Source organism: Hemibagrus wyckioides, linkage group LG14 (assembly GCF_019097595.1).
Source record: "Hemibagrus wyckioides isolate EC202008001 linkage group LG14, SWU_Hwy_1.0, whole genome shotgun sequence".
In the NCBI taxonomy this organism is placed as follows: Eukaryota; Metazoa; Chordata; class Actinopteri; order Siluriformes; family Bagridae; genus Hemibagrus; species Hemibagrus wyckioides.
In genome coordinates, this window is record NC_080723.1 from 8325582 (window position 1) to 8351236 (window position 25655).

General features: G+C 38.3%; 1 protein-coding gene across 6 annotated transcripts in view; it reads left to right on the plus strand.

Annotated features, from left to right (window-relative positions):
• anks1b (ankyrin repeat and sterile alpha motif domain containing 1B) overlaps positions 1-25655 on the plus strand; it is a 156209-nt gene that overhangs the window by 109531 nt on the left and 21023 nt on the right. For all 6 annotated transcript variants that reach the window (XM_058407813.1, XM_058407810.1, XM_058407811.1 and 3 more), the window contains 2 exons: positions 6890-6988; positions 9038-9190. In XM_058407813.1, coding sequence (XP_058263796.1) covers positions 6890-6988; positions 9038-9190 — 252 coding nt within the window. The remainder of the gene's footprint in view (positions 1-6889; positions 6989-9037; positions 9191-25655) is intronic.

Sequence of the window (25655 nt, forward strand, 5' to 3'; positions counted from 1 at the left end):
AAAAACTGTTTTAATAGATAGATAGATAGATAGATAGATAGATAGATAGATAGATAGATAGATAGATAGATAGATAGATAGATAGATAGATAGATAGATAGATAGATAGATAGATAGATAGATAGATAGATAGATAGATAGATAGATAGATATTACTAAAATAAAAAAACAAGCCAAAAGGTTTAGTTTTGTTACTAAAGTATAGGCTTAGGTGTAGACACAGCATTAATTAATCATTAGGTTAATGGAGTAATAAGTGTGTGTGTGTGTGTATGTGGGCATGTATTTACTTTTCTCTCCATGATGATAAATCATTTTGATGGCGTCTGTGACATATTTCAATCGCCCTCTCCTAGACCTGCATTTTTCCTTTGGTTGCCAAGGCAACCGCTGTGTGTTTGAGATGATCATGCAGTGAGAGCCACACAGGAGAAATCAGTGTTTCTGTAGCTTCAGTTTGCTTAGTTCAGCTTACAGCCTTCGAGTGTGTGACTGTTCATTCTTCATAAATGTGTGTGTGTGTGTGTGTTTGAAATTCTTTTGTGTGTTATAGTGCATATAGCATGTGATGTGTATTATATGAATACACAACCCACATTCTCTCTCTCTTTCTCTCTCTCTCTCTCTCTCTCTCTCTCTTGTTCTCTCTCTTTCTCTGTCTCACACTCACTTTCTTTCTCTCTCTCTCTCTGTCTTACACACACACACACACACACACACACACACACACATGAAACATACACCTGACTGAGAAGTACAAAGATGGAACTAAGTAAACACTGAATCTTGCAAAACGTTTCATAATACAGTTGCCTTAGGTCTCAAATCCAACAGAGAGTTTTGGAGAAATATTGAAGACACAAAACATCAATAACACTCAAAATTAAATCGGAATAAAGTTCTGCGTATACATATGCAAATAAAATACATTTCTAAACCATCACCCCATGCTAGAATGCTGTGGACTGTATTCATTTACATTTTATGCAACTGAGTTAATTTCATCTTTGTCACTAAACATATGCAAAGGAAACAGAATGAGTGCAGCACTGATGCAAGCTCTCAGTAAACTATAGTACATACACAATATGGCCAAAAGTATGTGCACCCCTGATCACCACATTCACTTATGGGTGTGATGGTCCGGTGTACAAACTTAAAACATTTAAGTAATTCTAATAATTTCCTTTTTATGTTAATTGAACTGCTTAGTAAGAATAATTCCGTTACTGTAAGTAGCATCATGTCATGTGTAAAACAATAATACCACATTTAAAATACACAACGTTAAAAGCATTGATACAATTTACTTCCTTTATTCTGAGAGTGAAGTGTAAGATACATCCACACTGATAGACAGAACCTTGTCTTATCTCCTCTCTAGTGTGTGTTGTGAGTGTGTGTTTGTGAGTGTGTGTGTGTGTGTGTATGTGTATGAGAGAGAGAGAGAGAGAGAGAGAGACACCAAACCTATGCACATGCTTAGTTAAAGTGCTTCTTATTAGAAACAGATTTCTACATGTGAACACATTTTTACATTCACTTATGTTGATTTTTGATTCTCCTTCTTTTTGGCAGTCTGCATGAGAAAATATGACCTATTTGTTCCTTCAGAAGCTCTTGGTTGCACAATTCCATGTGAATATAAACAGTTAAAGAAAGGACATTATTTATATTTATATTATCTACTGTCCATTGTCACCCAAATGAGGATGAGGTTCCCTTCTGAGCCTGGTTCCTCTGCAGGTTTCTTCCTCATATCATCTCAGGGAGTTTTTCTTTGTCACCGTCGCTGCAGGGTTGCTCATTATGTTAGGCATAAATAGTAACTTAACTTTAAACTTTATCATTTTTATTCTTTGTTTCTATACTTCTGTAAAGCTGCATTGAGACAATGTCCATTGTTAGAAGCACTATACAAATAAATTGAATTGAATTAAATTAAATAATGCAGATTGTATAATCACAGATCTTTAGTAATACTGCCTCAGAAAATTACACATAGCAATGTAGTTTATTTTTTGCACGTTTTTAATATTGCTGCATTATTGTTTCCACCTCACACTAATTTAAAGTTTAATTAAAAATTTTTATTTAAATGTTATTTGTTTACTTTTTCCTTTCTCTCTGTCTCTCTGTCTCTCCTTCTCTCTCTCTCTCTCTCTCTCTCTCTCTCTCTCTCTCTCTCTCTCTCTCTTTATGTAGCAGTTCACATTAACTCTGCAGAATGAAACCCTGTTATAGACCTTTAATAAAGCAGTTCATTTAAACTTGCCCAGTATCTTTAATAGGAGTTCTTGTCATGCACTAGTGAATTTGTCCTCTGTGTCCCTGGTTTCTTATTATTTTGTCCATATTACAGCATTTCTTCATTCTTCTGACATATTTTGGATATTATGAGTGTCTTCAAAACCAGTCATCTCATAAAATCCAATCAAGCTCTTATGTCTATTTACAGTCACCTGATTACTACTAACTCTCACCTGCTTATGCTACTTCATTTAAATAGCCTAGACCCTGAAACTGACATTGTTTCTGAGACTATCCATCTGTCTAGATGAGTGTTTTCACCACAGCCTGCTTAGACTAGTCTTTAGTGTCTAGTTTATTACTATAGATGGTATTTGTGGCAAAATTAATTTTCTGTTATAATAATAATTGAGTCTCCTGTTTTATTTCTTGTATCTGTGAACAAGGCATCAGAATGAAATGAAATAATGCTATTTGCATTTTAAATTTCTTTGTAAGAATGCAACATTAGTGTTAAAAAGTAAAATCAAACCATCTTCATTTTCTTCATGTTGGTGTTTCATTGTCAGAATTTATTTGAAATTGTAACAGGAAAAAAAATAGTAAACTGCACTTTTAAAAAAAACTTTTTCATTACATTTGACGTTATAGCTGACGGAATTCAAATTGGAAAAATAAAATGGATGAATAAAAATGTAAATCAGTTGCAAAGTGTGAGTTCGGTGTTCAGCATGGATGCACTTTTAGAGCCGAAGTGAACAGAGAAATGCACAGGATCACTAGAGACACCTTTTCCCATTTGACCTTTTAATTTTTAAGGTCATCCAATATGCTTAGTAGCTATGGGCATGACTAAGACTTAGACCATGACCGCTCGTGTTTAAATTCTAAATTCTAAGCTAAATAATTGCAAATAAATCAGAGGACCGAGGTATAGCTTTCAGCAGCACACAGAAGATGACTATAGGGACTGACGGGACTGAGCAGGTTGTCAGGGTGAAGATTTTATTTCATTTACAATGTGAAATAATAGGTGATAGTCTTAGGGACAGGATGGTGGATGCTGTTGCATGGCTGAAATTGCTACAGACTTTAAGTGTACACGAGGCAGTGGTGTAAGTATGGAAAACCAAAAGTGTCACATAGAAACAAAACTGTCTGAAAATCATAGAGGCAAGTGCAGAGTGTAAAGAACACAAACTCACAGAGAAGCACAAAATAAAATCTATAGACTGTGAGCAAGACTGCAGACATGACACAACAAATGAAATGCAGTAACTACAGAAGCTTGAGCAAGAAGCCCTGAATGACAGGATGTTAAACAAGAGTGCTCATCAGAGTGAAATAGGATTGACATTATTGTGGATATAAATCAATTAGTTTATCAATGCAACTTTAAAATGTGTGTTATTTCTAATTTTTCATTACATTAATACATATTGCATGTATTGTCTATTAAATATGAGAAATCAGATCACAGTTCTGTTCCAGTGGTGTCCCAGTACAGTAGAGCTGCTCCCAGAGTGTTAATGTACTCCACTGGAGTCCATTTTACTGTCAAACTGCAAAATAATTATAGAGCATCCTACAGTATATTCACACAAGAGGAAAGATGTGAGAGATTTATTTATCATTTTGCAGTTCATCAAGAAATTGTTTCCTTTTAAGTGTTAAGGTTTGATTAGAATTATGTCCATGTAATACAGGTAAGATGAAGAAAAAGAATGACAAAATGATGTTATTTCACTTTATGATTCCTTTTGGCATCGCTTAAAATGGCAAGTGGGGAGGGGGGTGCATTTCAGTTTTTAAGTTTCAATTCATATTTTATTTTTGCCACAAATTTTATTTTTCTATTAAAACCTGCGCTTCCGTCCATCTGTCCCCTTCATAACGACTGCTCATTCTGAACAATAATGAAGGCTTGGGCTAATTGAGAGTCCTCCATTTACATGTTCACACACACACACACACAGCTTTGCCAGGAGCTCATTATTATGTAAGACTACACTATCTGCTAACTCCAGATGACTGGGGTATCTGAAAGAAGCTTAGAAAAGACTCTCAGTCTTCCTCTGCCTGTCAGTCTCTCTCTTTTCTCCACCTCACCTGCCATCTTGTTCCTGCCTCTAATTTGGTGTAATTTGGTGAAAATATCTAATAAACCAAACCCCTCTGAAATCCATTCTGAAATGTGATTAATATTGTGCTTGTGCTTTGCCGCAGTGTCCCTTGGTCCCTGATGAGCAGTGAAGCTGTGGAGCTTCTTCCTCTCTAACATGTAGCCTGTTAAAACATTTAATAAAGTGGGAAGGACAAAGACTTTGCATTGTGATAATGCAAGCTTTTATAGAGAGAAAAGTTGATGTTCAGCACTGGGGCTTTTATTTCATACCAGTTCCTTTCAAATCCAAATGAATCTGACTTCTACTGAAACTGAGAAGGTCTTTAGTGCATGTATGTCCACTCACTCTATGAATGGCCACTGACACTGTATGAATGTCCACTGACAGTCACCTCACTGTATGAATGACTATTCACTGTCTGCATGTTGCCTCATTACATGAATGTCTACTATAAATGTCCCTACACTGTATGAATGTCCACTTCCTCTCACCTGATTTTATGAATGTTCCCTCACTGTATAAATGTCCTCTCATTGGGTGAATGTATGCTCACTGTCCACTCACTGTAGTATTAGCCAAAGCATTTTATATTGTTAGGTAATAAATTGATAATAAACCTTAATTTAAAGGAGAATAGGAGTTCGATAAGTACAGTTTGATTCCTGAATCATCTGACCTCTGGAACTGCATATTTTTATCTACGGGGTGAGGGTCTGATTGTCCTGCTCTGATAATGCTATTTTCATCAGGTCTATTTTTGCATAGAACACTCTTTCATGTGGTGCATCATGGTACTTATTGCCATGGTTACTTTCCAGCCTGCTTGTCCAGGGTAACTAATGTACTGTGGGCGAATAATAGAGAGTGGTATGTACCAATGTTGTTATTCTGCTCTTTATGAGATGTGGTCATTACCCTTCAACTGAATGGCACGCTGTATGAAAGCATAGCCAATCCTGTAGAGTGCACGTGAGGTAAATAGTAAATGTGTGGCACAGATATTACACTTTACAAGGATGCTTTATGGCTCCTGAACACATGAGCTACTGTGCAAAATATATAGCAGGATGCACTTTATTGCTCATGCACTTCAGTTTTTGAATATTTAATATGAGCTCAGAAACTGTGTGAGGATCTTGTCAAAGAAACGATGAGAGATGGTGTAGAGCACAAGGAAAGAATGACAGTTATGATCAGATAAAGAATTAAAAATGTTCATGCAGAACACACCAGTTTTTTGTCATACAGTATGTGTGATCTGTGCTTCTGCCCAGTGTGCTGCAGCTCTGATCTGGTGTTTCATTGTGGTGACTGGAGCAGATGTTTGGTGCTCAGAGCTTTAATCAACATGATTTAATCATCCATAATGCACCACACTGCCTGTCCACTGTGCTTATTATTTATTTCCTGATTTGTGCTTGTGTGTGTTAATGTGTACACTAGAGTGTAAGTACATTTATCTTTAATGCGCTCAGATCTCTGTCGGGGTGCACGGCTGATTGGTCTGATAAAGCTTAAGCAAAGGTCATTAAAGGTGAAACTCCACATGAGGCAATAGATTCATTCTGCTTTGTGTGTTCTGTATGCATGTGCGTGTGTGTGTGTGTGTGTGTGTGTGTGTGTGTGTGTGCACATGTTGCCATGCATTTATCTTTGTCCAAGAAAGTTTTTTATTTGTTTGTTTTAAGAGTTCCCTAATTTGGTCTTTTTAACTCCCTCCCACTAGCTAGTGTGTTTCCATCACATGACATCTGTCAACATCTACTAGCACGGGCTTCCTCTAACTTCTGCACTCTGATTCAAACTGCTCATGCTGCATCACAGTGCAGTATAACAAACTTAACAAACGAACTAAAGGGAGCACTATCTACTCTGTTCACTATGCAGGAGCTCACAGATGCCCGTGATTGGATAGTGTCACTGTGAGTGATATGGGAGACAGGGTATGCCCCATCTACCCAGCCAATTAACATGGCCAATTTTGCTTGAACTAGATCGTAAGACAATAGACCGATGAGTAATCGGTTCCTTGGTGTAGTCAGCATGGTGTAGAGCACTGGTACTTCTCCTCCTCCTTTACCATGGACAAAAAGTCCTTGAAACTGGTGTCTAATGCATCTGTCTGCAGATCAAAAGAAAGGGAAAAGTCAGGGGCATGTGATGGCAGGGTGATGGATGACAGAACCTGTTGTACCTGGCAAAAAGTCTGGTGCTCTGTGAAGTTTGGTTTTGTCTAGTCTTCCTTTGCATGTAAACTTCATGCAAAACACAGGGAACATTTGAAGGCATTGATGTAATCACTGGTTTGAAAACTTTACTGGTTATTAAACTTTTACAGATTTATGTATTTGTCTGCTGTGCATGCCACATGGACCCTCTCGGGGTGAAAGTAGGCAATTCCTGGCCAAATTTTATAAGGAAAAATAACAAAATCTTTCAGCACTAATGCTGTGTATAACTTGCTTTTATCATTATTACTATGATTCATCATTCAATATCATTTTGTCTTTCAGGGCAGCAATGTGGTGGAGGACCAGGACCTGCTAGAGATCGGGATTCTAAACTCGGCACACAGACAGCGCCTTCTGCAGGCCATCCGCCTACTTCCCAGGGTTAGTACACAGAGTCCGTAATGCCTCTCGCTGTTAAACAAATAGCAGCGACATTTAAGGGTGACACTCACTATGTATCACCATGTGTAGCTGAAATCATGAAAGTCAATGTGGCACAAAATGTTTATTTCAGACTAGACAAGACTAGATCTCTCTGTTTAGCACAGAACAGGATTAGCTGAATCTTTTTCATCCCATCAGCAAAAAACTACTACAGTTTGTACAGTTGTGTACTATAGATTTCTATGGGTCGGCATCTTTTACATGCACGTTAAGCGGAAGCGGGTGTGATTTTCTCAGGGAGAGAATTTCAGGACGTTTTCCTTGCCACCATCGCCTCAGGTTTGCTCATTAAGGATAAATGTTAGGGATAAATAACAACTTAACCTTTAATAGTATATATTAATATTAATAGTATGTAATTTTTTATTATATGTTTCTGTACTTCTGAAAAGCTGCTTTGAGACAATGTCCATTGTTAAAAGCTCTATACAGATAAATTCAATTTAATTGATTTTTCTGAAAAAAGTAAGTGCTATATTGGAATTCTATACTGTTTTAATTAAACAAGTCAACTTAACTGGATTTTATAGTCATTTCTCTATATACTGTAGCTTCTATACACTGGAAGGAAATGTCCTAAATGGAGGTCTGGTAGCACAGGTCCAAAAAACATGCTACTGTATGTTATGTGTATGGTGCTATTTTATGCATATTAAGCACACAATCCACTTTTTAAGGCTAAAATTAGTAATGTACTGTACAAGCCGAGAGAATATTTCATTGCTTCACAGATACGGAAACAATTTGAAAATCAGTCATCAATCCTGACAAATTTGTAATATATTCTGAACAACAAATAAATTTCCATTTCCATTTCTAGCAGTTGGCAGACGCCCTTAACCAAAGCGACGTACAAAACTGCTTTGAAGTTTCTACCAATGAATACATCAACACTGTTTCACTGGGTCACAGACTTAGAATACCATCAGCATAAAAACTGTGTTGGGAGGATTTCTTTTTATACATACATAAAACAAACAGGGAAAATAAGAGCTAGTTTAAGTGTTTCGGGAAGAGGTAGGTCTTCATCTGTCGTTTGAAGACAGCCAGTGACTCAGATGTTTGGACATCTAGGGGAAGTTCATTCCACCACCTTGGTGCCAGAACAGAAAAGAGCCTTGATGTATACCTACCTCTAACCCTGGACCAGTCAAGCAGTGCTATAAATAATGCTGTGTTTCTGCTGGTGTATTTGAGTCACTGTAGCCTTCTTGTCAGTTAAAACGATCAGTCTGGCGATTCTCATCTGACCAAGACAACTGCTGTTCACTTTTGTTTTTCACACCAAACTCTACAGACTGCTGTGTCTGAAAATATCAGGTGCTCAGCAGTTCAATTCAGTTTTATTTGTGTAGCGCTTTTAACAAAGTAACCCTCATTCACCAGGATTTAGTGGTGACATGGTGACACATCATCTGAGTCTAATAATAAACACATATTTTTCTGCTTTTTGTAATGCTAAAGAATTCTATAAGCAGGCAGTTATCAAGAAGTGTCTCTGCTGTGAGCAGTTAGTGACAGTCAGAGGTAAAACTAAAAGTTTTCTCCAGGATTCTTCAGGCTGGTCTTTTTGGCGATAGCATAGGTGAGAACTAGAGCTAACTTGTATCACAGATGTATCAGATGCCACTGATTATTTTTTTTCTAACAGCATGTCCCCTTGTGTTTTGTTCCTTACATAATGCAGAAGATATAAGTCAGACAGTATCATGCACAATGATCTCATGAAAAGTGAAATGAACAAGATGAAACAATGACTGATTTTGTATTTGTTTATGAATCATATGAATACACAAGGTCAGGTAGAGACTAACGAGCTGGACAGTAGTGCTGAATCCCTCCAGAACTGGTGTGAATGAATAATCATGGGCTGTTAAATGCACACAGTGTTCTCTACTGAGAGTGTGAACAGGACCTGAGTCTCTGTGCTTTGTGATGATAACGTTCTTTGTGTTGTGCGTGTGTTTGTGTGTGTGTGTATGTCAGGTGCGGCCCATAGGCTATGATGGCAATAACCCCACCTCAGTGGCAGAGTGGCTGGAGTCACTAGAGCTGGGAGACTACACCAAGTCATTCCTTATCAATGGCTACACGTCCATGGAACTGGTTAAGAAGATCTGGGATATTGAGCTCATCAATGTAAGTCCCAAAATGTCTGCTCTTACCTCTGCTTCCTGTGTGTTTGATATACTCATGATCAAGAAAAATTAAAGTAATTAAGGTCATTAATTTCAAGCCATTTAATTGGACTTTATGCCATTATTCAAACATATATAAAGAAAAAAACCCCACACAATTTCTTTTCTGCTGCTGTTCCTGAAACCTTGCGTATCAGTCAATATCGATTCCCATCTTGGATATTGTTCTGTACCAAACATTTTTATATATTTTTTTTAATAACTGAAGTACTTCACGGTTTTCTTTTTGCATTTTATTCAAAAATCAATTAGATGAATAATGCAACAAATATAAATTGTGCCATTTTAAAATAAAATAAATTTCTTTAACAAAAAAAAAATCCAAATTTATAGTACATTTATTTTCAAAATTCAATACCAATCTTTGTCGTTGTTACAGGATACGATGTGCAACATTTCTTTTCTGACATCTGATACACAATATTTTTTTGAATCAGTCTAAAGTCTAATTCCACTACTGGGAGTATCGGATCAGTGCAGTCTCCATTTTTCACAAATCAGTCTCACATTCATTTACACGGCTTTTACACCTCACACCTTTCTATCTGCATCTGGCAGGCTTGTGTGTACAAGCTGCTGTCACACAGACACACAGACAGATTGTTCCCACGTATTTTGCCCGTCTCATGCACATAAAACACTGGAGTAACTTGGATAAAGGATTAAATTAAACTTTATTAAGATTAGATCTTCACAGGACTGCTGGAGCTCACGAGACTAAGAACCAGGGTATTAAGGACACACTCAAGACTACATAGTTGATGCTTGAGGCTAAAATAAGAGAAACAAACACATATACATAAGGAGTAAATTCCACAGCACTGTGCTCTGTCCATTCAGTCTGTCCATTTATTTTGTACGAGTTTGTAGACATTTTTTTGTGAGTCTAGATGACATTCGGAATTGAGATCACTGTCACATCCTGAGGCACTACGCTTTTTCCCAAGCCTCTCAGAGATCCGTGTGTGAGAAAGTGCTCTGATGTAGATTCCTTTATGATACCTCATTCATGTCAGAATGAGGAATCTCACGTGAGCTTCCCAGGAGTTAATGTTCTACCTGGTGGGAGCTGTACAGTAGTGTGTGGAGGTGGGATAGATATCTGTGATGGATCAGAAAATGGAGAGAGAGAGAGAGAGAGAGAGAGAGAGGGAGAGAGAGAGAGAGAGAATATGGTCCTGGGGGCCGCAAGAATACAGTCTTGTATTTCTTTCCATGTGATTCCACCTTTGATTGCTTTTTGCTTTTAGAGCATGTTGCTGCTGAGAGGATGATGATATAAAACCTTCATGCACTGTTCAGTACTTCAGTGATGCTGTGGGAACAAGTACAGCCACTAGAGGACAACATAACATCATTTATTTTATTATACAGCATGTGCTAGCAATGAAAAGCATTATCTGTAGCTGGGTCTGTTTAGTACTCAAAATATTCATAACTGTCTGTGAATTTAAACAGAAGTGGACATGGTCAAGGTTTTTATTTTTAATTCTAGAAACACTGGACTGCTATTAAAACACTCTTCATTCACAAATTGCAAAAACTCATAGCAATTTGTAGAACATTTTCGTTTTATTTAACTTCTGAACACTGTGGAACATTTTTGGAAATTTTCTGTTGGTTCTAAACAAGAAAGTCCTGAAATGTTCACAGGACACATTCTTAGGCTCTAGAAAAAAGTTGGGCAAACTCACAGAGCTACAATTCATTACAATTTCTGTATGATTTTCTGAGAACCTTTTAATAGTGATGAAGAATGATGTTTTAAAAACAACAGAAAACACACAGTACTCAATATTTTTACAATGAATTAAATGATTATTTTTGCAAAGATCCAGCAGGGACATGCAGGTCTAGGGTTACACATGGCTTGTTCTTGTTTGTTTGTTTGTTTGTTTGTTTATTTATTTAAGTGTTGGCCAGGGTTGCCAGCATATCCACACATTGCATGTACATGCGGCACGATCCATTTTTTATGTTCAAACATTTTAGTTTCAAGTTTTTCTGCAGAGTACTTTGGGTGGGAACTTTGCAAAACCTGGCAACCTTCAACATGAGTGTGACTTTGTTCATAATAATAAAATACTACCTATTTCTGTTCATATTTTAAGATTTATTTAGGATTTGTTATCAGTTCAGTTTTGAAGATTATTAATAAAAATTTTCACCTCAGACTTTCACACAACTTTATTAATGCTGATATTGTAATCTGGGACCTGTACTCTTGTATGTGTGTGTGTGTGTGTGTGTGTAAGAGAGAGAGAGAGAGAGAGAGAGATGTGAATGTGTGTAAACAGGGAGGGGTAATATTATATATATAATCTATCATATTTCTTGCTCAGCTTCAGAAAACTGTGATTACTCGAGCATGAAGAACTGTCTTGATAGCAGAACACCCCCACTCACCCAACCCCCCAGTCGTCGTCGCCCCCACCCCCACCCCACCCCCCACACACACATACACACACACACGCCAGTTTATAAAGCTTTATTCACCTGACTGATACTGTACAGTATAACACACTGCTGGTGTATTCACTGCAGTGCAGTTCTTCATGCCGTTAGTTGACGGTGGTACAGTTGAGTGCATATGTATCTTAAGTGGCTTATAATAAAATAGTAATAGAAAGAATTGAAAAGAAATTAGTAAAAGCCCACAATTACAATCGAACCAAAAGAGCATTGCTGTTATATTACATCAAGTGCACCATTAGAGCTGTTTCAAAAACATGTGTTTACAGCTTTGGGATCAGCTAAAACTGCTACAGAACTTTAACTAGTCTTATTTACATAACAGATCTACACTAACTAGGTTGAGTTAAATAACAGATCTACACTAACTTGGTTGAGTTAAATAACAGATCTACACTAATTAGGTTGAGTTAAATAACAGATCTGCACTAACTAGGTTGAGTTAAATAACAGATCTACACTAATTAGGTTGAGTTAAATAACAGATCTGCACTAACTAGGTTGAGTTAAATAACAGATCTACACTAATTAGGTTGAGTTAAATAACAGATCTGCACTAACTAGGTTGAGTTAAATAACAGATCTGCACTAACTAGGTTGAGTTAAATAACAGATCTACACTAACAAGTCTGAGTTAAATAACAGATCTACACTAACTAGGCTGACTTGAATAACAGATCTACACTAACTAGGTTGAGTTAAATAACAGATCTACACTAACTGTTATCTGAGTTACATAACAGATCTACACTAACTAGTCTGAGGTAAATAACAGATCTACACTAACTAGGTTGAGTTAAATAACAGATATACACTAACTAGGTTGAGTTAAATAACAGATCTACACTAATTAGGCTGACTTAAATAACAGATCTACACTAACTAGGTTGAGTTAAATAACAGATCTACACTAACTAGTCTGAGGTAAATAACAGATCTACACTAACTAGGCTGAGTTAAATAACAGATCTACATGAACTAGTCTGAGGTAAATAACAGATCTACACTAACTAGTCCGAGGTAAATAACAGATCTACACTAACTAGGTTGAGTTACATAACAGATCTGCACTAACTAGGCTGACTTGAATAACAGATCTACATTAACTAGGTTGAGTTAAATAACATGTACATTGACTAGTCTGAGTAAAAATCCAGATCTATACTAAGTAGGCTGAGTTAAATGACTAACTAGAGCACAACATTATCAACATTTATCACCTAACAAGACGGAGACTTGACACATAAAATAAAGAATAGATTGTGATATATATATATATTGTGTATGCTATGATAAAAAAAATAATGTAGTGTTTATTAATATTACTAATTCAATGACCTACAAACGAATTCATTTAAATTTTATTGCTACTCGCTGCCCAACACTGCATAATGCACATGCTTTGTGACAAAGTGAGTAAACCTTCGTCTCTCTGACGGATCATTCATCTGAGGCCGTGTTTACTCACTTTTAATCCATTGAGCTGCTATTTAAAGCACTGACAAAATAGTACACTATAATGTTTACTGAAAGAGCAGGACAAATCGATAAATATGAGCACAAATACAAACACATGATACTTCTACACCTCCGGATCGGATCGGACAACCCGATTCACATCAGTTTATCAGTATGGTGCTTTCAGAGACATCTGCTATTCCTCACACTGATCAAGCATGAATAATTACAAATCAACATATTACTCACATGAACAAGAAGCTATGTCAGGAGGCCAAGGGTGTAGTGTAATGTAGAGACTTCTCATTGTTCCAGTGGAGTTTTGCATGCTTTACAACACAGGAATAATGAGCTGCCAACTATTTTTATTAGATTTTTAGCAATTTTGGTGGCTGCAGCTCTGGTTATAATTACTTTATTAGATTATAAACTGGATGAGATGGATGAGCTACACTTTGCTGTATCAGGATACCCTCCTGTCAGTCTATGATGGACATCTCCTGGTTTTTATCTGACCAGTTTTGGTGAACATGTGCCACTGCAGCACAAAGATCAGGCGTTATTCTCAGTCGTGAAAGGGTGCGATAGTGTGACATCCAGGCCAGTGGGGAGTGTGCCAAGACACCCTCCAGCAGCTTCTGTCCACTAGGTGGCGCTAACACACTTTCATTCAACTTCTTGTAGACAGCATGTAGAATTGGTGACTGGTGTGGTGAAACTTTAGAAACAAGGTGATGCACCTGCATTTAGAAAGACATTACTGTCTAAACTGTTAAGATAAAACAAATCTTCAAAGTTTTACAACTGCAGTTGTAATCAGGGGAGAACTCTTATAGACACACACACACACACACACACACACTAAACCATGTGTCATGCTCCAGCTGGTCTGGTGTAAATGATTCAACTGCTGTATCCTGTGAATATGTTGCACTTTATTCTTGGCTTTGTGTACAGATAGTCCAAAAAAGGCAACCAGGATCTTGAGAAAGTCTCCTGCAGCCAGTTTGAGATAAATTGAGTAACTGACTCAAAATTTCAGAAATCCTCACCTGAAAATATATATGGCTTAATGTTTGTGAACCCCTGACCATCACACTCAATAATCTCCACTCTTCTCTTCTGGGAAGGTTTTCCACTAGACGTTGGAGTGAGGCTGTGGGGATTAATGATCATTCAGCTACAAGAGCATTAGTGAGATCAGACACTGATGATGTAAGAGTGAGGAGGTCTGGGGTTCAGTCGGTGTTCCAGTTCATCTCAAGGGTGTTCAGTGGGGTTGAGTCAGTGCAGGACACTCAAGTTCTTCCACTCCAACCTTAACCTCCACACCATGTCTTCATGGAGCTGTGCTTTGTGCACAGGGGATCATCATTCTGGAACAGGGTTTGAGTCTCTTAGTTCCAGTGAAAGGAAATTGTATTTCTATACAATTGTATAATTATATAAAATTGTGTGCTTCCAGAAGAAGCATATATGGGTGTGATTGTCAGGGGTGCACATACTTTTGAATTTGTTTCAGGTTTTTTTTAATGATCATCAACCCTGTGTTTAGTAAATAAGAGAAAATACCTGACATAATTATGGCAAAATTAGATGAGAGTAATGATCTTTATAACTGATGCATTAAAAAACATAGGAATTTGGCTGGATGGCCTGCAGTTATGTCTAGACAGACACATGGCACTGATACTCTCTCACCTCGCTTCCTCCTCATCACTGCACCCTAAAATGGGAACTGGAAAGTTTTGTTAATGTCTTTCAACAGTTTATGTAGCTACATGTACGAACTGCCCGTGAACTGATGTTTTTTGCATGACATTATAGTTAAATTAGTGATCTTTATTTTATTTGGAATTCTCTTACAGATAAGTGAACTGGTTTTCTGATGTTTGCAGCTTCACTGTGAGACATATGAAGCTGCTTTATTTAAAAAAAATCCTTTCCTTTGTTGAGTTTAATCTCTAAATACGTTCACATAACTTGATAGGGCTGTCATGTTTGGTCATTGTTGTCACACTACACTCTTGTGTATAGATGGAATAGTCTGGATCTACTCATCCCTAAAATCACACACTTTCACAGTGACACACAGACCCAGCTGGGTGTGGAATTGGGTGGAGTGGGTTTTAGACCACAAGCTAGTGGATGTCGACATTAGTTGGTTCACGGTTCATTCAGAATAAACACCTAATTGCTTCTGAAACACAATTTCTTCACACTTAACAGCACAAAGTATCTGGTTGTTTGGAAACAGGGGCTTACACTCAAGCCATGCTTATGGACAGCTCTTACATGTTTTGTTCTTTACTTGGCAACCGTTGCCTTAGTGACCCAGGCCAACTTTGTTGATTGTGTAGACGTACAGTTGGACAATTGATTTCTTGTACCTGCTGTCTTTTTAAACAAAACAGCTTCACACATTTGGGTATTATCCTAAAATGCATCTTAGCATGTGAAACGGTTGAATTTACTACTATTAATACTATTCCTAGATGTTTATTTAGTTAATAAGTATTTTATACTTATTCATTTGGCAGACTTGCATTATTTTTCTTTCTGGAAATAAATTCAAAATAAAAAGAAGAAAAATGCCAGAACATGTTTTGAAATAGGTTTAAAAATAACCTTAACATAACATTATCTTAATAATTATACATTTAAATACATTTAAATATATTCGGTAAAATTTCACTGGTGGAGGATCTCTAACAGCATATATATATATATATATATATATATATATATATATATATATATATATATATGTTTTATTTTTTTCACAAATGTTCTTTGTATGAAATTACAGTAGTGATACAGTAAAGTAATATTTATCAGAAAAATGGGCCATTTTGACTCATCACGGCTAGGCAGAATCCACAGCGGATATAGTAAAACAGATTATGCAACACAGACCTCGCTAAACATCCACTGCTTTTTCTCCCACTCTGTCATCATGCCACCCTGGTGTTAGAGCGTGTCACGTGATCAGCGTGCATCATTCCAGCAGGATCTTATCCTGTGCACTCATTCACATCATTAATAACAGCTTGATCCATTCAGTGCCTCGTGATATTGTTAGTCTATTAGGTCTTTTAAGCAAATTTTGAACCTGGCAATATGTAATAAATATATAACATGTTTTTAAAATGAATTGAGCTGAAACACAGTCAGGGAAGACAAAATGTCCTCACTGGGGTATTAATAGTAGGCGTCCTAAAGTCATCAGGCCAGTAATAACAGTTTAGGCTTCTTTTTTTTTCTTGATAATTATTACCCTGTCGGTTTGACTGCTGGCACTAGTTACCATAGGGACCACTTGCGTGCAGTGTACGTGACTCAAACGTGACGTGTTTGCGTGTGACGCACTTGTGTGTCAGTGCAATAATGAGTTTTCGTGTCCTTTGTGTTGTGTTCCTGTGTTCATCACCTCACCAAATGCACAGATTGCAGATTCTCTTTCCAGCTCAAGCAGATGGCCATTGCCTGCCTTAATGCAGCAGTCTGATCTCTCTCTCTCTCTCTCTTTCTCTCTCTCTCTCTCTCTCTCTCTTTCTCTCTCTCTCTCTCTCACACACACACACACACGCACACACTGACACTTTTATTTCTGTCACACGTACTCTTACTCTCTCTTTCCACTGCCATTGAATATATTTGTGTGTTGCCTGGGAAATCCCTTCACACAATCAAAATTGGCCATTCTGTACTCTACAGTTGTGAACTACACATTTTCCTGAACTGAATCACGTTTTTCTTCTTCACAAACCACAAAGTAAAGTTTTAACCTTTTTTTTTTAAACCAACCCAGAAAAAGTAAAAAAGGAGAAAACTGCATTTCAAGATTTCATTTCAATTCTACTGAAAGACACCACAATTATTAATCGGCTTTAGCGATTCAAAAAAATTAAGAAATTATTATATATGTTTTTTTCACAATCCACATGAATCTAAACACAAGCCTCTTGTTATTTTGTTGTCTGTTAACTGTACAGAATATCTTCCCTCTTTTGACCATGTGACAAAGCAAGAGGAAGATAGTTTGACAGCCTTATCAGTTAATCTTATGTCCATTTCACTATTGCACATAACTACTTCACTATGGCACAGTGGCATATATACACTATATTGCCAAAAGTATTCGCTCACCTGCCTTGACTCGCATATGAACTTAAGTGACATCCCATTCCTAATCCAAAGGGTTCAATATGACGTCGGTCCACCCTTTGCAGCTATAACAGCTTCAACTCTTCTGGGAAGGCTGTCCACAAGGTTTAGGAGTGTGTTTATGGGAATTTTTGACCATTCTCCCAGAAGCGCATTTGTGAGGTCACACACTGATGTTGGACAAGAAGGCCTGGCTCTCAGTCTCCGCTCTAATTCATCCCAAAGGTGTTCTATCGGGTTGAGGTCAGGACTCTGTGCAGGCCAGTCAAGTTCCTCCACACCAGACTCTGTCATCCATGTCTTTATGGACCTTGCTTTGTGCACTGGTGCACAGTCATGTTGGAAGAGGAAGGGGCCAGCTCCAAACTGTTCCCACAAAGTTGGGAGCATGGAATTGTCCAAAATGTCTTGGTATGCTGAAGCATTCAGAGTTCCTTTCACTGGAACTAAGGGGCCAAGCCCAGCTCCTGAAAAACAACCCCACACCATAATCCCCCCTCCACCAAACTTTACACTTGGCACAATACAGTCAGACAAGTACCGTTCTCCTGGCAACCGCCAAACCCAGACCCGTCCATCAGATTGCCAGACGGAGAAGCGCGATTCGTCACTCCAGAGAACGCGTCTCCACTGCTCTAGAGTCCAGTGGCGGCGTGCTTTACACCACTGCATCCGACGCTTTGCATTGCACTTGGTGATGTATGGCTTGGATGCAGCTGCTCGGCCATGGAAACCCATTCCATGAAGCTCTCTGCACACTGTTCTTGAGCTAATCTGAAGACCACAAGAAGTTTGGAGGTCTGTAGTGATTGACTCTGCAGAAAGTTGGCGACCTCTTCGCACTATGCGCCTCAGCATCCGCTGACCCCGCTCCGTCAGTTTACGTGGCCTACCACTTCGTGGCTGATTTGCTGTCGTTCCCAAACACTTCCACGTTCTTATAATACAGCTGACAGTTGACTGTGGAATATTTAGGAGCGAGGAAATTTCACGACTGGATTTGTTGCACAGGTGGCATCCTATCACAGTTCCACGCTGGAATTCACTGAGCTCCTGAGAGCGACCCATTCTTTCACAAATGTTTGTAAAAACAGTCTGCATGCCTAGGTGCTTGATTTTATACACCTGTGGCCATGGAAGTGATTGGAACACCTGATTCTGATTATTTGGATGGGTGAGCGAATACTTTTGGCAATATAGTGTATTTAAGTGTAGATCAACTTGCAATATTATCAGCAGAAAAAAAGATTTTGACACGTGTATAAAGAGAGAGAGAGAGAGAGAGAGAGAGAGGACATGTCATGAATTCGGTATTTTTTTATTTTGTCTTGTTGGATTGTTTTTTTAATTGCTTAATTGTTTTTTTTATTGCAATTATGTATTAATCAAGGACTTGGCAACATTCTACTTCATAGCCTTGCCAATAAAACTGATTTGAATTTGGATTTGAGAGAAAGGGAGAAGTAGGAGAAGAAGAACAATTGTGTGTGTGTGTGTGTGATCAGCCTGCAGCATTAACACAAGTACTGGCTATATATACTTTATATATTCTTCATATATTACTTACTTATACGCCACTGGATGACCAGAGAATGTCCACTGCGATGTGTGTTTGCATGCATGTCTATATTTATGACTGCAGTAATATAGAATGTGTACTATACTATATGTTGTTTGATGATGTGTGTGTGTGTGTGTGTGGGTTTGTGGGTTTGTGGAAGAGTCTGTAAGCTCATGTTGCTCAACATTAACACCTCCTGACAAACACATGTGGAGTGCGGTTTTTCTCAGCAGGGGATGAGGTTGTTCCCTTTTACACAGAGACAGAAACAGAGAAATGATTTGTTTTATGTAACAATGCAGAGCAATGCTTCTTTTGCACACATGTATGCTATCCCTCTCTTTCTCTCTCTATCACTCAAATATGGATAAACAGATATAAAGTAAAATGCCAGTATGTAAATTAAACATATTTACATGGTGATAATAGGCATAGGGAAATCCACCCCTGGGATCGAGTCATGAGCAGGTTACCACCCCAGAGTGGATTCTTTTCTTTTCTTTTCGCATGGCCTGGAGTGTTATTCCTCTTATACTATAGCGATTTCTTTATACCACACAATAACAATACACACCTTGGCATGTCACTGATTTTGATGGTTTATAGTTAAGATGTTAGGGATATAATGTTAGGGAATGTACGAGAGACAAGTTACTTCCTGTCATGAGTTACGTTAGAGCTGCAATAAATAGTTCCCTCTCCAGCCTCTACCCCCTCTTCTCTCTCACAGAAAATAACCCCTCATTTTGCATTTTTCTATTTATCCTGAACATTTTACAAGATACGCTGACTGTTACAAAGCACTGACATTCGAGACCCCTTCGGTGAATGTTAAATAAAATTCAGCACATCAAAGATAATATGATAATTATTAGGCTTAGATTATGTGGAGCATGTGGCATTTAAGTCCCTGTGTATTGTAAGAGCTGTTACTATGGAAATATAAGCTAAGCTAAGCTAAGATAAGATAAGATAAGATAAGATAAGATAAGATAAGATAAGATAAGATAAGATAAGATAAGATAAGATAAGATAAGATAAGATAAGCCTCATGTTGCAGCTAGAATTATAGTTATACGCAAATACACAAACCATGCACACCTTCTGACCTATGAGATTGGAGAATTCAACCGCACTGTGGTATAAATAATGTTAAGGATTGTAATATAAATCTAGTGAGAGCAGTAAGAGCACTGAGGAGCTGAGACACATTCAGAGAGTACAGAAGGGCAATCTTTATTTCCATTTATATAAAGATCTGTGAAGAGCAATAGAGAGACAGGGTTACGGAGAGCTTCCAGAGAAACATTTAATAGGTCTGTGTTAATGTACACACACACACACACACACACACACACACAGCAAACAAAGCATGCAGAGTATTTCTTTTCATGCTCAGTCTCGTCTGTACATGTTGCTTGTGCATTTTTTCTTGTGGTGTTGAACCTCTGTGCTTTCTCACTGCTGACATATGAAAAGGAAAAAAAAGAAGAAAGGATTAAACCAAGACAAAGAGCATGATGTTGAACAGCATCTGATTATGTTGCTGTAGAGTATAGAGTGAGTATAGCTAGATGTCTTGTGGACTGAATGTGTAGAGCTGCTTTAATCTCTCACTGCAGCGGAGGTGCTGAAAGGGTTAAGCAGCAAAGCTCCTACATACTCACACAGAGAGAGAGAGCGAGAGAGAGAGAGAGAGAGAGAAGCAGAAACGAGAGAAGGCTTTACAGTATTAAGGGCTGTAGTGCTGCATGGCTGCGGAGACAGTCGTCCTCTCTGGATGGGAGTATCCATAGTAACCAGGCAGAGGGAGGACGTGGAGCGCCGGACCAAGAGCGAGGGAGCGAGCAAATGGGATAGAAGGGAAGAAAGATTGAAAACGATAGAGAGAGAAAGCGAGAGAGGGGAGGAGAGTGACTGAGAGAGACATGTTGAAACGGAGACTTCCGTAGCTGGAAGAAGGTCCCTGTGAACTGGAGTAGCGTGAGCCAACCGGAGAAAGAGAAGGAGAGTAAGTAACAAGGGTTTTCTACATCAATGCATCCTTTCAGAACGTGTATGTGACTCATCTTCTCGCTGTAATATTACTGCCATCTTAGGAAAAGAAAAAGGGAGAAAGACAGAAGGAGAAAAAGAGAGAGGAAGAAAGAGAGGGAAAGAGAGAGAGAGAGAGATATTCTCTGTGTATGAAGCTACTTTGTCATGTAGTGAACGGTCTCCCATGGTCTTACTGTCTCAGGTCACGCACAGTTTCATCTGCAATAAAGCTAGGTGAGTTCTCTCTCTCTTTCTCTCTTTCTCTCGCTCTCTCGCTCTCTCTCTCTCTCTCTCTCTCTCTCTCACACACACACACACACACATTATGGTTGCTGCCTTTAATTTCTTTCTGCAGATTTAATCTGGTTTTACTCACTTTCTATCAGTTTAAAAGTGTGTGTTTCTGTGTGTGTGTGTGTGTGTGTGTGTGCGCACGCATGCACCCTCCTGTCCTCATGTACCCGAGGTCACTTGGTGTGCAGGTGAAATGCAACTTTATTCTGCATTGTGTATTTGTGAACGCAGCAGCAACGATGCAGTAATGCCTTAACAGTGATGTGGTTTAACTCCGCTGTATTTAGCGCCTGTGTTTTAGCCCCACACTGCTGTAATCATCTCATCACTATGCCACTTGCATTCAGCTGAGTTAGGTTCTCTGCAGTGCTCCGGTCTCAGCACTCAGTCCAGCCATTAGAACAGTAAAGTTTATTATGTAGTATGTCTATTCCTCCACTACCAGGCCACCGTCTGTCTGAGATTCACGTTCACGTTATGAACCAGTTTTAGAATTTATTTTGGAATCATCAGTGAATCAATGAACGGAGCAGATTTTCAGCCTGATCTAATCCCAGCAGGGTCAAGGTCACAGCAAGGGCAAATGTCTGAAATAATTTTTCTTCAATAGCTTCTTTTGTGTTTCTATGGGCAAAAGTATGTGCACCCTTGACCATCCCACTCATAGGTGTTTTCTTCCCCAAACTGTTTCTCATCACACAGTTGTAGAAAATGTCTTTGTGTGCTGTAGCATTACAATTTCCCTTCACTGGAAGAGTCCAAGCACATTGTTCCAGAATGACAAGGCCCCTGTGCACAAATCTTGTTTGGGTTTTTCTTTTCTGTGCTGTACATAGTTATCTGATGTGATTATATATATATATATATATACTTATATAAGTCTGTAGTAATGATGGAAGGTCTGGACCTACACCCAAGGGCTACCAGGAGCTAATGGCCTCTTTTAACAACATGAGTACAGAAGATAGTGTGACATACCCAAGATATTCATGATGAGTTGTATGGTTGTATATCGATTGATTTTTTAAAATATACCAGACACATTGGTTCTGAGAGTATTGCTTTAATGTGAAGTGGAAGCGAGCATGTTGGGTGATTGATTGCTAACAGTAGATTAGAGCTTAGATTAGAATTGACTGCAGGATGATTTCTTTGGAATGGGATTCCACTGGATTGTCAGCTGCCTGTATGCCAACTCTACACCTTGTAGTCTGTCTTGATCCACAGCAGGAGTAACTTTTACAATAATCTTTTTACTTATTTTTTTATTTAGTCTTTATTTTAGCAGCAAAAGCACATTGAGTGTCCTGGCCAAGAAGCAGCCATACATACAAACAAGCACACAAACATCATACAAATGAAATCAAATTACAATATAATAAAATGTATAATGGTAAGAGGATCAGTATTTGTACATAACCTGAACAAGTGTACCCCACCTTACTCATTTTATGAGTTTTATGATTTTGACAAGAATGGACATTTGAATCCAATGGAGTAACATGAGCTTGGCTTGTTCGTGAATGGGATCCACTACACAATTAACTGGTGTCCATTATACTACAGCCTGTAAAACACACTCTTCTCTGATTTATATCATGTAAAGAAATCTAAAAATAATAATAAGAGATTACTTTATTCTGATAGTGTTAGAGAGGAGGATGGTTAGAATTCCTTCTCTGTGTGTGAAAGGGAACACGTTTGCTCGCTGTAGGTGGAACCAGTCGCTGCCTAGTCGCTGTAGGTGCAAGGAAAATAAATTGATTACAGCTTAGTAAAAGATTGAACCTATGACTGCATGTGTTACTTGCAAGTATTTCTTTTTTAAGTTCAGGCTCTGACTGTTTTGTCTCACACAGAGAATAAAAAGTAGAAACGTCCATACACACAATCTGCACAAACACACACACACACACACACAAACACACACACACACACACAGAGGGTGTTTCTTTTCTTTGTGAGACATAGGGACATCTTTGTTCCTTTATAAATGTCTGTCAGTTTTTTTTGGTTCATGTACTACAGTAATATTCTACATTTCGTGAGAAATCTGAGTGTGTGTACATATATGTATACATATTTATGTGTGTGTTTGTGTGTGTGTGAGTGAGAGAGAGAGAGAGAGAGAGAGAGAGAGAATGCAGAGCATATGCTAGTCCTGCATTTGTGTTTTATGTCACAGGACTTATTTCAGTCTCCTACAGACTGCACACAGCTCCTGCATGTCCTGACTTTTATTGGCTATTATTTTCTTTAGTGGCTCTTCATCCTTTGCTCTGAATGTAGCTCTCTCGTACAGTATATGGCTTTACTGTGCTTTGGAGGCCTGTGTAAATTTTACACATAGCAACAGATCTGTCTTTATAGTTGCTAGGTAACTGCCTGACTCTGCTTCCTCTGTGTTTCTTTCCGTTGGTCAGGATGTGCTGGCTATAAATGCAGTTGATGAATTATTACTGATTATAAACGGGTTAAAGATGGAGCCGAGTCAGGATGGTGCACGGGTTTGAACATCAGCTGACTGATTAATTGAGAGTTGGGAGCAGTAAAAACTCCCCGTCTCTGAATTATGAATTAAGGCAATGAAGAGATCCGTAAGAGCCCCCCAACACACACACACACACATACATACACACACACACACACCTTATTACACTCATATTCATCATTTGATATCAGGTGAATTTTATCTAATAATTTTTTTTGGTGTGTGTGTGTGTGTGTGTGTGTGCGCGTGTGTGTGTGCGCGTGCGTGTGTGTGTGTGTGTGTGTGTGCGCGTGCGCGTGCGTGTGCGTGTGTGTGCGCGTGCGTGTGCGTGTGTGTGTGTGTGTGATGTAAGAGTAAGTGACCTCAGTCCTGAGGTGACGAGTCTGCATGCACACACACAAAATATTTAACATCCTAGAAGGTAAAAATATCTTGATTTTAGTTAGATTTATCTAGTTTTTACTTATTAGGAGACTACAATAAACCACTGTATGTTTATTACAATTATTTATACTGAAGCTTTTACTAATTTTGAGCTTGAGTTTTGTTCCATTGCCAAATAAATAATTCTGCTCATTTTAATTGTATATTTCTAGACAGAACCAATATTATCTGGCAAAAAATGATTATTCTTTAGAAATAGGTTTAATAATTTAAATAATTTAATTTCTTTATTTAATGTTATCTTAATAATAGAAAATTTGCTATTTAAGATGTTTTTGCTTACTCATCATGTCTACTGCCTCGTTCGACTTACCTTAGAAGTCAGTTTCGATCTCCATGCTTTCAAGATACAAAATTAGAAAGCACCATGTTTCTCTTCTGCTGACGAACAGTGGTGTGATTTTCCTCCTGTATGCTGACTGATCTAAAGTAAATGCTTTACATACAGTATAACTTAAAGAAAGATATTTTGTTATCTTCTAATGCTGGGAGCAGCGATGCTGATTTCACGTTGATGAGATTGTACCAGGCTCCCAACTGGGAATTCTGTGTTGTGGATGCATTACCTAGGTCTTTGGTTTTTCATAATCAGAAGTCAGAAATGACCTGTAGTCAAATGCAGTATATACCCCAGGGCTTGCAGCTAATCAGAGTCCTCATGTGTCTCTAACTGAAAGATGGAGTGAGCAAGTGAATGAGTGAATGAGTGAGTGAGTGAGTGAGTGAGCGAGTGAACCAATGAGTGAGTGAGTGAGTGTGTTAGTGAGCAAATTAATGAATGAGTGATTGAGTGAATGAATGAGTGAGTTAGTGAGTGAGTGAGTGAGTGAGTGAGCAAATGAATGAATGAGTGAGTGAATGAGTGAGTTAGTGAGTGAGTGAGTAATTGAGTGAGTGAGTGAGTGAATGAATGAGTGAGTGAGCAAATGAGTGAGTGAGTGAGTGAGCAAATGAATGAATGAGTGAGTGAATGAGTGAGTTAGTGAATGAGTGAGTGAGTGAGTGAGCAAATGAGTGAGTGAGTGAGTGAGCAAATGAATGAATGAGTGAGTGAATGAGTGAGTTGGTGAATGAGGGAGTGAGTGAATGAATGAGTTAGTGAGTGAGTAATTGAGTGAGTGAGTGAGTGAGTGAATGAATGAGTGAGTTAGTGAGTGAGTGAGTTAGTGAGTGACTGAGTTAGTGAATGAGTGAGTGAGTGATTTAGTGAGTGAGTAATTGAGTGAGTGAGTGAGTGAGTGAGTGAATGAATGAGTGAGTGAGTGAGTGAATGAATGAGTGAGTGAATGAATGAGTGAGTGAGTGAGTTAGTGAGTGAGTGAGTGAGTGAGTAATTGAGTGAGTGAGTGAGTGAATGAATGAGTGAGTGAGTGAGCAAATGAGTGAGTGAGTGAGCAAATGAATGAATGAGTGAATGAGTGAGTTAGTGAATGAGTGAGTGAGTGAGCAAATGAGTGAGTGAGCAAATGAATGAATGAGTGA